The sequence below is a fragment of the Lissotriton vulgaris genome, chromosome 6 (genome assembly GCF_964263255.1).
Source record: "Lissotriton vulgaris chromosome 6, aLisVul1.2, whole genome shotgun sequence".
NCBI classification, from domain to species: domain Eukaryota; kingdom Metazoa; phylum Chordata; class Amphibia; order Caudata; family Salamandridae; genus Lissotriton; species Lissotriton vulgaris.
In genome coordinates this window covers 966,953,658-966,969,450 of record NC_141694.1, presented here as the reverse complement: position 1 = coordinate 966,969,450, position 15,793 = coordinate 966,953,658, and the positions used below count along the sequence as shown (strand labels likewise).

At 42.3% G+C, this 15,793-nt stretch overlaps 1 protein-coding gene across 7 annotated transcripts in view; it reads left to right on the top strand.

Annotated features, from left to right (window-relative positions):
* Nucleotides 1–15,793, top strand: part of LAMA2 (laminin subunit alpha 2) — a 3,858,378-nt gene that overhangs the window by 2,736,213 nt on the left and 1,106,372 nt on the right. For all 7 annotated transcript variants that reach the window (XM_086927001.1, XM_086926997.1, XM_086927002.1 and 4 more), the window contains one exon: nucleotides 3,320–3,462. In XM_086927001.1, coding sequence (XP_086783127.1) covers nucleotides 3,320–3,462 — 143 coding nt within the window. The remainder of the gene's footprint in view (nucleotides 1–3,319; nucleotides 3,463–15,793) is intronic.

The window sequence follows — 15,793 nt, the reverse complement described above, 5'->3', positions numbered from 1 at the left end:
GCTAAGCCATTCCAAGAGACGTGAGCTGGAAGCTTTTTAGACCAATGCGCCTGCAACGTCACCTACTTTTATTCAACATTTTTACAAGGCTTGTGAAGCTAGCAAAGTTGTATAAAAGGCACTTTATGACCCTTTACAGCAGCCGTAATAAACTATTGCAGTCGCCTTGAGAGGCAGTGGGCTGATGTCCTACTCCTAGCAGCAGTGCCCTTTCGAAGATGCGACCCCATCACACCATTTAAAATGTTACTTGCATGTTTCACTATACTAATTCAACACTAATCGTCTATGGGTCCCGGAGTAGCGTGCTACTCGCCGAAAAATCGCCTCGAAGCCTCGTCAGGGGTAGTAAGCGTTATATAAATGCAATTACAATACAATACATTGACTATCCAGAACCTGAGCTCTGACCCATGTGTCGACCATGCATCATGCTTACTTCGTTGCCAAGTTCCTTCAGCAGACTCCTCCACTCCTACACTATACCCAGAGTGTAGGCCCACTAGTGTTCTTGTACTAACCGCCCTAGTTTCCTAAACTCCTGCCATATGTCAAATGTACTTGTCCAGTTGCCGAATGTTCTGCCTCTCCAAGGCCAGGTGACTTGCAAAGTCTGGAATATTGGGGTGCCTTTGTGGAGGGCAAACTTTCCCATATGTAAACCTTTTCACACCTCAAGGGGCCAGTTTAATTTAGAAAATTGTACCCTCAGTGGATGGAACTCTCTAAAAGCATTACCACCTTCACATCATTGGCCTAGAATGCAGATAGAGGACCTATCGGGCTAGCATAGCTCTCAGCAGCAGACTAATATATGACACTACAAATCATTCAGACTTAGCATTCACAAAAGTTAGTTGCACTAACGTTGCGAATGCCAACTCTTGAGGATCAATCCAAAAGTGTGTATTTCGTGTATCTGAAAGAATAACATGCGTTTTACCCTTTTTTTGGAGCTGATCGGTGGTTTGCACTTGATAAAGGTTGAAATTAAGGCTGTTTGAAGACCTAGAGAATGGCAAGTCACCTAAATGAGAATTCGATAATGATAAGAATCTAAAGTAGGATTTAGTACGTTGTACAGAACATCAGAAACATTTACCCAGACGTACAGGCAACACCACCAACCTTCAATCTATTCACAAGAAGTTAATACTCAAACAAATTACCAGAACCAATATTTTGAGCTTCTTGGAAGTGAGCACATTGAATGCACTCACACACTTTTAGTTGGCAACAACCAATACAATGCTATTTTCCTGGAAAATAAAAAAATAAAACAAACATTTTGGAGCTGTGCAGTTGGTGCAAGAGCGCATCGCAGAAATACAACACTATCTAAGGCATGTACAATATTTTTAGTGCATTACATCAGCGAAGTAGACTTAATATCACAGTATGTCAGTTGGAAAAATATAACACTGACTGCCTTTATCCTAAAGAAAGATTTATTCAATTAATAAATAACTTTATTCGATTTGAAAACAAATCATAAAAGCATATATAAAACCAAACATACATAAAATATCACTCTCTGATATAATTCAGTACATTAGAGCAGGCATTGGGAGGTTGTCACATGATTACTACAGCCCTGTAAATTAGACTTTGCGTGCCAATAACCCAGGAACCCTTCCCCTCTTCTTTAGTCGCCCCTGGTTTTTCTAAATTTAACAGCGACTCAAGAAATTAGCCACACAAAATAGAGTATGTACATCAGAAGAAATCTTTAAAAACAACAAGGCTACTCGCGCCTGTCTAAAACCAGCTCGAATTAATAAATCCTTTAAAAACTTTTTCCTGGGAAAAGCATAGTACGGGCAGAGAAGAACCAGGTGAAGGGTACCCTGGGAGACCTATTGTCGCGGCCACAGGGCCCTCTCTCTTCGATATTTTTGACAAAACCTGCCGGTACCGCTAGTAAGTGATGGTAAAAATCTAACCTACAATGGGTAATTAAAAATCTAGCATGTGGGTTCGTCATTAACTTTAAATAAGATTCAATTCCCAGGGTTGTCTTTACTAGTGTATGGGCTCTCACTGTAGGTTTAGCATGTTCAATAGCATCTCGATGTGCCATGGCGAACCTTAGATGCAGGGCTTTAATCTCAACCCTGTCCTTTGATCTTATTGATTCTGGTGTATTGAACAAGTCTGCCCGGCCTAACTTGATGAAAGATTCCTTGACGTATTTTATCCAAGGAATTCTCATCGAATGGTCCAAGGATAAACTATCCTGGAGTACCATCCTTGTGAAGCCTTTCTCTATGTTTGTCCAGCATTTGAGCCAACATAAGAGGGGCATGGCTGCCATCTGGTCAGATATATATTTAACCCCCAACTCTTCATGGACAGAAAATACCGGGATACTTTGAGGGACCTTCAGTGAACCCCTTAAGTAATTATTTTCTTCTCTTTGTAAGTCATTAGTCGTAATAAAACCCCAGACCTCGCTTCCATATAACACCTTGGCACAGCAGACTGAATTGTAAATCTTAAGAATCATATGCGGAGTCCAACATCCTGACCTGTGTGCAACATTTGTTATAGAGCCTGTAGACTTTTTCAGGGCCAAACACTTCTCCTTTAATAAATGTTTGAAATTCAAGTGACCATCTGAGAGCATTCCCAGGTATGCAAAAGCTGGAACTTTGCCCAGAACGTGTGAACCTATGACATATTTGTATGAGTTTTTTGCCTTTTCCCCGTCTCCATAACATATGATTTTGTTAGGTTAAGGCTCATATCTTTATATATATTTATTCCATAGCATGACCACCTTGGGTCGAAGTTGTACTATTTTTTGGAAATCTAAAAAAAACTCGTACATTTAATATACTCCATCTCTTCCCTGCTCTCTGGAATGTTTTGCTTTTTGCTTGCAATGAAATATGCCTGTGGTTGATTCTTCGCACAGGGAACTATGTAACTCCAATAACGACTTGAGAACAAAGTATGGATTCAAAAAATGACCTGTGACATCTGTGTTATTTATTCTTTGCCATTTTCTGGAACAAGACCACTGTGAAATATGTAGAGTGATCTGGGGCTGAGCAACACTATGGGTGCAAAACCATTTCTAAATTATACATTGAATTGTCGCCAAGGGACAGATTCAGGTCTGTGAAGGTGAGCCTAAGATGGCGTCGCTCTTTGCACCTTTGCTTCTTAATTACTTTGTGTCATGCATTTGCAGTGTTGAGTTGTTAACACTGGTTGTGACGTCTTATATCAGTCATGAGCTTGCCACTTCTCGGAACTGAAATGTCGAACATCTGCTTGAAACAGAAATTCATTTCCTCGTCTTCCCTTTCTACAGTCTGCGATGATGAATGCACAGGACTCCTTCTCAACGACTTGGCTCGCCTTTACCAGATGGCCATCAGCGTCAATTTCACTGGCCCGTTGCCACCGCCCTACAAAATACTGAGCGGTTTCGAGAATAGGACGCAGGAACTGAAGGTAAGCTTGCTGCATCGCGTCATCTGTTGACTCACGCGAGCACAAACTATCAAAATTATGGAACCAAAATAACCTACAATATCTATCTATTATAATACATAGGATTCTGTAATTCCATTATAAATGAACGACTCTAATTTCTATATAATCGGCAATTAGTCGCCAATTATAAGGAAAAGTTGCCAGAACTCGGCTATTCTTTCCGCCCGATTCATGAACCTAAATTGCGCTCGCAAGGGTCCGGATTCTGAGAATCCGGCCCTTTGCGAGAGCGATTTTTGCATTTGGGATTCAGCATCCCAAATGCAAAAATCGCTAATTGCGATGTCGCAAATGTGCGAGGAATTACATTTAAGGAATCTCTATTAGAGATTCCTTAAATGCAATTCAACATCCAATTTAAATTTGCGAATTCGCAATTTCTTGCCGCAATTTACCGCGAGGTCAGACCTCGCGGTAAATTGCGAAAACTCAGAAAAATGCATTTAAATGCATTTTTCTGAGTTGCATGTTACACACACACATGTCCTTTGGACATGTGTGTGTGCAACACCTGTGTGAAATTTCATTTGAGGGGTGCTACAGGGTGTCCTGTGGACACCCCTGGCACCCTTCAAGTCGCAATCTTATTTGCGATTAGCAAATTGCTAATCGGAAATAAGGAATACTCCTCATTCATTCCTATGGGCCTTTTGGCCCATAGGAATGAATGGCGAGTTATTCCTTATTTGCGATTGGCAATTTGCTAATCGCAAATAAGGAATCAGTAGGAATCGCTTTTTATTATGCGATTCCTACATGATTACCGTTTTGCGAGTCCTTAATAGCGAATCGCTATGATTCGCTATTAGGGGCTCGCAAAACGGCCCGTTGATGAATCAGGCTGTAGGTTATTTGCAGTCAAGTTTTTTTTTAGTTCAAAGTATTTTATTGAAAAAAGATATAATACAATACAGTACAGTAACGATGCGGGGCACTTACAGACAGTCAAAGGGTAACACGTTGTATACAATGACATTTGGTTTTGCTTGCTGTATGCGTGGCTGAGTGTTATCTGCGCCTCTCAGGAAGATTATCCAATTGAACCACCTCTTGAACGTTGCCTAACATCACAATGCCTGCTGCCATAGCCAGCCGCCAGGTCAAAGGCAGGTCAGGTCACAGAGCAGAATTGAAGCAGCTGTTTAAATGCAAAGTACTGAAAGCAGAATGATGCTTTTATTTCTTTTGCTCTGTTTATTAATGACAAGTAGTCAGTTTATTTGTTGTGCTCCTTAGATAGAGGAAAACTAGAATATTCGTCTGCATGTTTCTACGCATTCCCTACTGCAGCTTTAAAAAAAAAAAAAAAAAGACTTCTGTTGAACTGTTTCCATTATCTGTTTACAACTAATATCTAACAGGTTTAAGATGTGTTTGGCATCACTGAATTTATTTGATTCTTCATGTTTGAAAACACGCTTGCTCTTTCATATGAAAGACCTACCCACCAAGCTTTTAAAGTGGGTTTGGGGAAAATCATGTTGCGACCATGCAACATCATATGGAATAAAGTACCCCCTGGTGCACATGAAAAGGATATTGTCAGTCATCTCAGAATTCGATAAACTTATAAAGGAACTCGGCCTTCGTCCTCATTCCTCTATATGAGTTAAAACTCCTCAGGGATTGCAAAATCTTTATAATGTACGACAGGAGGTACTTTATCCCGTATATAAAGTAGACAGAATCATTCTTACTTTTACATGTGTACGGTAGTACTTAAGAAGAGTTTCTTTTATCCTTCTCAGTAGAGAAACAACAAAGGTATTATGCCAAGACTGCAGCCGTGCACACCCGGCTTTATGAAATCATAATCTCGCCATCAGTTTAAGGATGTCCAGCACCGCTGATCAAAGCTATTGACACGGACAGTAAACATTGCATGTGTGACCCTCTCTCATACACATATGTTACTTGTACTTTCTACATGAACAAAATTGTTATAGGCAACCATGCTATAGAGACGAGGATACTTATCCTGATTACAGAATACATAGGCTGGCAGTACTTTAAGTTTAATACTGAAATCGTGGATAAATTAGTCATGTGGATGATGAAAAGTTTGTGCCAGTGGGAAAGGAAGGAGCCAAAGAAAGTATGCAATGACATGACTACAAGGTGAAGGGTGAAAACACATCCTAATAAATAAATGCACAAGTCAGTTAATAGAATGTTGGATATAGGTATTAAATCGCTCCTTCACCATCTACAGCGCCCCACGTCCGCCGCAGGCTCACGGGACACAGACTGTCAATTTTTGAAGATACATTTTATTGCTGATGGGTTATTTTGACTCAAATGCTGAAGAGGAATCTGGATTTAGAATAGAGACTACATGGGGGAATACTAAATAAATAGTTGGCAGGACTAATTCACATTTTGTGTTCAGTGATTTCAGAGGATGTGCCTTTATTGGGAGGGACACTTTTCGTAGTTGCATTGCTGTTAAGCTCCCAATAGCAGGAACAACCTCCAGAGGCCCAGAACATCACCAGGCACCTCTTGGCAGGTCCGACCTCCCAGCAAGGCAGTTCAGGGGAGCTGGGAGGGAAGTCATTGTATCCCGGAGACTTCAAAAACAGGAAGCAAGCGCTACTTCAAGCCCTTGGATATCTTCCTCAAACATGGCACACAGCAAAGTCTGTATCCTCTCCGTGGGAGAAACAGCCGCTGCAGGCCAACTCCAGACAACACACAGCAAATGGGCAGTACTTCTCAGTTTCTCCAGCTCTTCTCCTTGGCAAAGGTTCCTCTTGAATCCCAGAAGTAATCTAAAGTTGAGGGGTCTGGGCCCCACACTTTATAGCACAAACTCCTTTGTTCTGTTGAGGCAAAGAAGCTCTTTTCCCAGCCAATACCAGTTCTGCCCTCTCTGGTGCAGCTTCCTGGCAGGAGGTGGAGACAGCATTGTCCAAGGCAGACCAGGCCCATTTAGGTATGAAAGAAATCTCCTTCCTCTACTCTGAATGCAGCCAAGGTCTATTCAGCCCAGCCCTGACTCACCCTGAAAAGGCAGGACACACCTAACCCTGCCAAGTGGCTGTCTGAACAGAATGCATATCCCCAGCCCCTGTCAATCCAAAGCCAGACAATCAATACACAACCTCAGCAGAGGCACCCTGGATGACTAAGCAAGGAAATACATACTTTCTAAAAGTGGTATTTTCAAGCACAGAATGAAAAAATCACCCTTACTAAAAGATGAGTTCAGGCATACTAAACTTTATCTTCCTTTCTTGCCCCAGTTGGAAGATATATTTATAATATGTTATAAATGAACTTACATTCTGTCCTATGGGACAGATAGCCTTTCAATAGTGAAAAAGGAAATTGGCAGTATTTCACTATTAGGAAATGCCACACTCACCATGGCATATCATACCTCTCACATACACTGCACCGTGCCCACAGGGGTACCTTGGGTGTACCTTAGCGGTGACCTACATGTAAGAAAGCACTTGCCTGGCAAATCTGGCAAGACCTACAATGTGTGTCAGAGGTCTTGCACATTTGGGGCTCGAAAAAGTTGGTGACAATCCTTTCAAAGGTCTTGCCTTGCCCCAATTGCCCTCCGAAAGGCACATCATGAGTCAGACCCAGTAGGAAGACTCTGAAGCGCTGGAGTACCACCAGCACATGGGATGACCCAGGCTTAGCAACATTAGGCTCACTATACAGGAGACCATTCTCCCAGTAAATCCAGTGTGACCCGGACTGATCACCTGTTGCCTGGTTTGCAGCCTGCTGCCGTGAACCAACAATGGAAGGGCATTCCTGCTGCTCCTTGCAGAATTCCTCCCTGGTGGGGCCCACATCCTGCTGGCATTGTGTCAGCTCAGGCAGGTCTCCCAGTTTGTCTACTTGCTCCCCTGTAGGCACCAGGGCATCCCCCTTAAGGTCTGCCTCCTCCTGGACAGTAGGAACTTTGGGGGGCAGTTTCCCATGCTCCATGGCTCTTTCTGGCAGGCACACTCTTTCAGGCTCCAGGTCCTCTTGATTGCCCTTACCGGCTGCCGTAGACCGAGCCGTCACACACACCCATTCAGGCAGACCCAACATCTCCAAATGAGACTTACACTCCACCTTCTCCCAGGGGGAACTCTCCAGATCGTTGCCTAGCAGACAGTCAACAGGCATGGCGGGCCTCACAACTACTTTCAAGGTGCCTGAGACCCCCCTCGCCCACTCAAAGGGAACCTGTGCCACTTTGCAGAGACACTCTGATTTGTTAGCTGCAACTACTGGTTAAAGTACGTTGGGAACCTCCTGCTCTTCAGACACTAGCTGACAACTGACAGCTGTCACACTGGCTCTAGTGTCTCTCAGATCTTCCACCCTATGGCCATTAATGGTTATCCACTGCCTGTATTCCTTAGTGTTATCAGGCAGATGAGCCCTTGGGACCATCTCACTGTCTCCCGGAGAGACCAGGGTCAATTCTGTGGGCTCCTACCTCCTTGGGAATCCAACTCTTCCCCCAAGGCTATACTAGCCGACTCCCTGGGGTGGTGCCCTGTGGGTGCATGGGTGTCATTTTGGGACACCTAGGATCCCCTATGAAGTGGCCCAGTTGACCACAACCATGACCAGCTCAGGGCCCTTCTAAGCAGGCTTACCTGTAGGGACCCATGGCTTCTTCTCATTTGGGAGCTGGGAACCTTTCCCTTGGGAATTACTTTGGGGCCCTTTTTAGAACTCCTTCTGTTTACCTTTGTCACCCCACTATTCTACTGGGGACCATGCCCACCTTTGGCGGAGTCTCCCACATGACCTTTGTGAACCCTGGTACTGACTCAGCTCCCGTCTCTACAGCAAGCTTCCTGGGATCAGTCAGCTTACTGTCAATGAAATGCGGCATAGCTCTGGAGAACAACTATGAGACAAGTGCTCCCATGCAACCAAATCATAGAGCCCCAGAAAATGACTTACCTGGCTACCCTTCACGCAACCCTCCAGTGCTCTGCAAAAATAGGACACATACTCCACCCAAGTGCTTGACTCCAGCTTCTTACAGGCCCTTAACTTCTGTCTAAAGAGCTCTGGGGTCAACCCATACCTTCTGATCAAGGCTTCGTTCAGGTGGGCATAAGATATTTCCTCCCCTGCGGTAAGGCTAACAAAGTTGTCTTCCCCCCATCTGTCATGAAGAGGCTCCACAACCCAGCTCCCCAGTCTCTCTCATGGACTCTATGGGACCTCATGTTTACCTCATACCCTAAACCACTGATGAATATCCTCACTCTTTACACAATCCTTAATTACTTCCTTGGGGATGTATACCTTCCCTTCTCCAGGCACTGTAAACAAGCAGCCACCATTGGAACTTGGCTCCACACTCTTTGCTTTTATGTCAAACTCCTTCAAACCTCTCTCATGCACTAAGAGCATCATATTTTCCTCCATGGCCTATTTCTGACTCTCTAACTCCAATTTCTCACTTTCCTTGTCAGTCTCCTTCCCCAGCATGAGCTTTGTAAGCTCCAACTCATGCACTCTGCTTCTCTCTCTGTCCCCCAACTCCTCTGGAGACAGCCCCTTTGAAGACCCACTGGTCCCCCATCTGGAAGGTAACTTCCCTCCTGGTGGACCCAATAGCCCATCCTACTGCCCATCTAAATTCTCATCCTCCACCATAGGCTCTTCTGTATGCTCACTGTCATTCCTTGATTCCAGCAAGGCCCTCAGCACCTTTTGGTATTCCTCCTTTCTAATGAGGCCTTTTACTGAGATATTACATTTCTTGCAGACAGCTTTCATTTGTGGCACAGTGTAGGTTTTAACCCTACCCTCTTAAAATTCAATATCCACAGATGCAATTGAGGCTGGTTTCGTCATGGTGAAAATTGGCAGTTCTCAAGTTGCAAAACATTCCAAGAAGAAAAAGTTTCACCAAATATATATGGTTGCGTAATTGTCTGCACTATACTAGTAGTGAATACCAATCACTATATGTAAGACAGAAATGCAAGTCCAGAGCCTCAGCGCTGACCACCAATGTTAGAAATGGAGGTATCCAGTGGCAGAGGTAGGCAACTTTGTCCAGGTAGGGACCCTTCTTCCTAGTCAGCTTAAGGGGGATACACTTCTAAAATAGCCCTTGTTCATCCCCTTGGTGGCTTTGCACAAGCAGACAGGCTTATCTGGGAAGTAGTGTGTAAAGCATTTGTGAACACATACAGTAATACAGTGAAAAAACTATAATTGGACACCAGACTGGTTTAGAAAAAATAAGTAATCTTTATCTAAACCAAACAACACCAAAATGACAAAAATCAACAATACAGTAATCCAAATATGGCTTTTAAAAGGTAGAAATAGTTCTGTTCAAAGCAAATTGCAGATGCAACACTTTTCACACAAAGTACCTCGGATGCGTCACACGCGCAAACAAAAACTGTTGCAGGGAAGGTGCTGCATCTGTTCCTTACACCCAGGGAAGGTGATGCGTTGTTCCCTTACTTCAGGGAAGGTGACGCATTGGTGCCTTACTGCCATGCAGGGACGGTGATGTGTCGGTTCCTTACTGAAGGGGAGGTGATGCATAGGTTTCTTACTGTGTGGGGAGGTGGTGCGTCGGCTGCTTATCTCAGCCCCGGTGTACTTGCAGCCATCATGCCCAGATGCGATGCATGAGGATCGGGGATGCGTCTGTTCTAGCAGCCACTGTCCCATGATGTATGGATTCTGGCAGCCGCACAGCCGAGCCTGCGTCGGAATCGGTGTGGTGATCTCGGACTCCATGGATCGGTGCACTCAATGTGGCGTTCAGCGATTCCTCGCGCCACAAACAGGCGCTGCGTCGCTTTCTCAGAAAGCATCAGAAACAGGTATGGATGTGTCAACCTTCTCTTAGTTGCATTGCTTTTCCAGCTCCCAACAGCAGGAACAACTTCTAGAGGCCCAGAACAGCAGCAGGCACCTCTTGGCAGGTCAGAACTCCCAGCAAGGAAGTTCAGGGGAGCTGGGGGTGAAGTCTTGGTATCCCTGAGACTTCAAAAACAGTAGGCAAGATCTACTTAAAGCCCTGGGAGATCTTCCTCAAGCAGGGGACACAGCACACAGCAAAGTCCTTGTCCTTTCCTCAGCAGAAACATCCACTGCAGACCCACCCCAGACAGCACCAGCAGCGGGCAGTACTTCTCCTCAGTTTCTCCAGCTCTCCTACTTGGCAATTGTTCCTCTTGAATCCCAGAATTAATCTAAAGTTCAGGGGTCTGGGCTCCACACTCTATAGAACAAAATCCTTTGTTCTTTGGAGGCAGAGGATCTCCTTGCCCAGCCAAAACCAGTTCTGTCCTCTCTGGTAAGGATTACTGGCAGGAGGTAGAGACAGCATTGTCCAAGGCAGATCAGGCCCATTCAGGCCTGAAAGATATCTCCTCCCCATACTCTGAATGCAGCACAGGTCTATTCAGCCCAGCCCTGACTCCCCATGGAAAGGCAGGACACACCTACCCCCCCCCCCACCCAAGTGGCTGTCTGACCAGAATACACATCCCCAACACCTGTCACTCCAAAGCCAGTCGATACACAACCCTAGCAGAGGCACACTGGATGCCTAAGCAAGAAAATACCTACTTTCTAAAAGTGGTATTTTCAAACACAGAATGTAAAAATAATCCTTACTAAAAGATGCATCTTTATATTCTGAGTTCAGGCATTCTAAATGTTATCTTCCTATCTTGTCCCAATGGAAATGTATACTTATAAGATGTTATAAATGAACTCCCATTCTGTCCTTTGGGACAGATAGCCTTTCAGTAGTGAAAAAGGAAATTGGTAGTATTTCACTATCAGGACATGCTACACTCACCTGGGCATGTCCTACTGTTCACATACACTGCACCCTGACCACAGGTGTACCATAGGTCTACCTTAGGGGTGACCTACATGTAAAACAATAATTGAAAATGGAATAGGTCTCGCCTTTGATTAAGTTAAAGCTATTTGCTTTGATAATGGTATTGTATAGCAAAGCAAATGGCTTTAACTTAATAAAAGGCGAGACCTATTGCATTTTCAATGCTTGTTCAAAATAAGGTATTAATATACTTATGAATAACAACACTGTTTTTAACACTCTGGTAATGAAACCCTGAAATATAATACAAATAAGTATTAAAGAAAATTCCAAGCCAAATGCTTTCATTCTACACTGGCCAACCCACAGGTGGTGGAGGGAGTGGGGGTGGAGAGGGGGGTATGGTATCAGAAAATGAGAAAGAAACAGAGCAGCTGTATGTCTCTCCTCTCATCCCAGCTATCCCCAAATACCCTAAAGGTGGCAACAGGCTAAATTCTTTATGACTTGATAATTAGTGAGATAAAATATTCCTGTATTCAGGGCTCCAGCCGGTTGCTTTCCCTGTGATCCAGCGCTGCAACTAAAATTCTGCATAAATGATGTCACTATCTACCACCATACTTACCAAACAATACCAGGCCCATAGAAATAACAGAGCAGCTGAATCATGAGGCGAATGGATCTAATATGTTGTAGTTTAAACTATTTACAATAAACAAGACCAGCTTGTCATTTTAAAAGTTTATTAAAACATATTTAAGAAAACTTAGGTTTGAAACTTTATTAAGCAAGTATTAGAAAAAGTCATAAAAAAGTTTTATTCAGCATTTATAAAGAGAGCTTAATTCAAGAAAATATTATTCATTAGCAGAAATAAGTGAAAAGAGCATTTCCAAACCTAACTAACTCTCTGAACACCAGAACACGTCCCTCTGGAATCAAAAAGCGTAAGCCAAAGATTTGCTCCTTGAGCTAATTCTTATACCCTAAAACTACAGCTAAACTAACTAATTTCACATTCCAACAGCTGAATTCTGGCTCTCCATTGGCTAAACCACCTCACGCCACAGTAAACTGTGACATCTTCCACCACGAGACCAGGCTTTTACACAGAGCCATTGTTCATGCACAGAATCCTGGCGACAGTTCCTTAGTCTGCTACATTTTGTAGCAAAGATGTTCAAGCAATACAAAATCTGTCACGTCTCTTCCTTTCAACCTTGAGCCTGTCCGTTCTGAGCTTTCCGTGGCACAACCAAACCACTCCACAGAGTCGTCTTTAGCAGTTCCTTTTCAAAGCTTTCATAATAAGAGTTCATAAGCTTGTCATCCTTTTTCAAAATATATGTTCTCCTGTGGCTTAACATCAGCAGGCTTTTTCTGCGCCACCTTTCTGCGCCACCTTTGCTAACGTCACTGCACCACTTTTAGCTCACGTCACTTTCCAGAAAACTATTATTTAAACAAACACAAAACAATAATTAATTCAGGTAATGAAAGACATTCTGTTTCCAACCTACATAGCTAATGTTAACCCATTAGTATAAGTCACCTAGCAGAAGCACACAGAAAAGCAGAAAAGCAGCACATTTAAAATCTACCATTCTTCATCATGTTCAGCTTTAAGTTTCTGAAAAGTAAAAAGATGATTAAATAATACACAGACAGACAAACACAACATAGGACAAACATGTAAGCACATATAATAAAGCACATGCCATGAATGATCAGCCGCATATTAATAGTGACAAAGACAATAGGACAGACATAACAGACAAAACAATATTAGTTATGTGTTACAAAACAGACTTGCAAATGCAACATAAAGCTCATTAGTCCTGTATAATGATGTGGAATCTTACTCTAGATTGGTTTAATTATAACAAATCATGCAAACACCCATTAATATATTATTTCAAGTTATGAGAGTATGACATCACGAGCTAGAATAAAATATTTTCTAAAGCTCGCTCCATCAACTCCCTCATCTGGTGATTTCAAAATCACCAAACAACACCCCAAAATTTTACTTAAAATTTTATCTATTGAACATGTTTCAGGCTTACTCTGGATTAGTATTTTAAGCTCAAATTTCATCTATCTCATAATTAGTATTGAGTCTTACATCTTACTAATTCTGTATCCTTTACCCTTTCTTTATTCAGCTAAGTTGGATCCTTTCCACCTTTGAATCCCCAACCCCCAATGAATTTAGGGAACTAAGTTTTAAATTGCATAACTACATTTTGAATTGCACCAACAAAACAAATATCAATCTGAGTAGTATAAAACAAAACAAAAAACAAAAAGTAAATTTTTGAAAATTTTTGAAAAATTAGTACATAGTATATACCCCCTCTTTTTTTTTTTTTTTTCAGATTCTAAACATGTTTTCTTCGACCTTGCGTCTTACATAAAAGTGTTTCCAACTAACACAATTTCTTCGACCTTGTGTCACCCTAACAAAATTTCTTCAGCCTTATGCCAAAAATAAACCTCAACTTAAAGAAAACTAAACCTAGTCATTGTCACCATTTTGACTGCTACTGCACTCCTCAACTATTGGAGGAATAGTTATGTAGGCCCATTCTGGAGACTTGTATTTTACATTTGGTCTCAATGGTCTTTTGCTCTTCCTGGTAATTATTTCAATCTTCTCTTCAGCTTGCTCTTTTTTGTCTGAATCACTCTTCTGACTTGACACTTCATATTTGAATTTTAAATCTTTAGGCCAGACATCACCTTTTCTCAAGAGTTTCTTCTTAGGCTTGCTTTCTTTACATTCAGCTTTCCAAGCCCTTTTTCTGAATTTTCTTATTTCAGACTCTACATTACTCCCATCTGTATTTGTTTCTGAGACTTCAAATCTGGACCTAGGAACTTCTTTACTCGGCAGCTTCACTCCGTTAGGAACATCATCCTTACAGCTGGTACTTGGTAATTCTTCCTCTTCTTCAGGGATCACCTTCAGCTTCCCAGTTTCAGGATTCTTGTTCCTGCATACAGAGCTACTCCTCTGCCTTTCAATCTCCAGGATTAGATTTTTGTCTTGCTCAGAATTTTCTGCTTCTGAATGTTCTCCTGCTTCAGAATCTTCTCTCTCTGCTTGATATTCTTTTTCTGGCAGATTTTCATAATTTTCTGAATCTCGAATCACAATCTCTAGATCTTCTTCATTCCATGTTTCATTCATATTGACATCATCATCCAGATGTCGACCACCTTGTCGATCTTCAAGATCTGGTTTTTCTTGAGAACTTTTTTCTGAATCTGAATCAGTTGCAGTGTCTTCACTGTCTTCATCAGTGTTATCAAGTGCAGGTACACAAAGGGTATGTCTGATATGCATCCATCCAGTATCTGTTGTCACCTGACTTGCTTTCTGCCACCTGGGTACTAGACAGTTTCTCCTCCGATGAACCTTTGTTCTGACCAAGTCTCTTGGCAATAGATCATGAGCCTGCTCCTTTTCCACATCTGTTCCCAACTGATGGAATACAGAAACTGTATCATTCTTTCTTGTTGGAAAAGCTTCTAACCATTTTGAAAATAAACAAATGATGAGTAGGACATATATCAGTTTGTTATGTTGGGGCATTTCAAAAAGATCTGTTTGAATATTTGTAAATGAACCACCCTCCCGGCCTACGGTTCCCAAACTTTCAATTGGACCATGGTACATCCGTGCCATGTCAGCAATTATGCAATTAAGCATAACAGGTCTGTCATCTTTGTAAAACCAAATTTCATTTTCCTCTTGCTGTCTGAAACCTTCTTTGAGCCATGTATTTTTCTCCTCATCATGTGCCTCATCTTGTAATTGTTTTAATTCTTGCCATGTCTGAATTGCAAAGATTAGTATGAGGATGCATGAAACATGTTCATTGAATTTTTCCCCATTGATTGCAACCCTCTCCTGAGCACATAATTGAACAATGGTACCTGCGTGCTCATTGCCCTTTGAGACATAATCATTTTTCTCTCCATTTGCAGCACATTTTATCACTGCTATTTTGTCAAGAAGCTCAATTCCTTTATTGAAGTCTGGCTTGCCCTGAACAGGAGCTTCACTCAAATTCTTTTTAAATTACTCAATGGCTTCAAGTTTAATTTCTGTCAGGACAATTGGGTCTTTTATATCTGCTTTTGTCAGTCTCTGCAATGGTTTTGCAAATACTGAGAAAGCACTAATCCATTGGCAACAGTAACCAACCATGCCTAGGAGCATTCTTACCTGTTTTTGTGTCTTTGGAGATTCCATTGCCTGAATCATTTTAATTCTCTCAATAGTTACCTGTCTGGGAATTCTCTCTCTCTCTTGGAACCTGAAAGCAAAAATTATTTGACTCCCCGGGTGCATTGGGACCCAATACCACTCAGTATCATGTGGTATCTGACAAAGGATCTCTACTGGTTTGGGCACAATAGGACAACAAGGGATAACTATCTCATTAACCTTTCTCAGGTCATGTACTGTTTTGTACC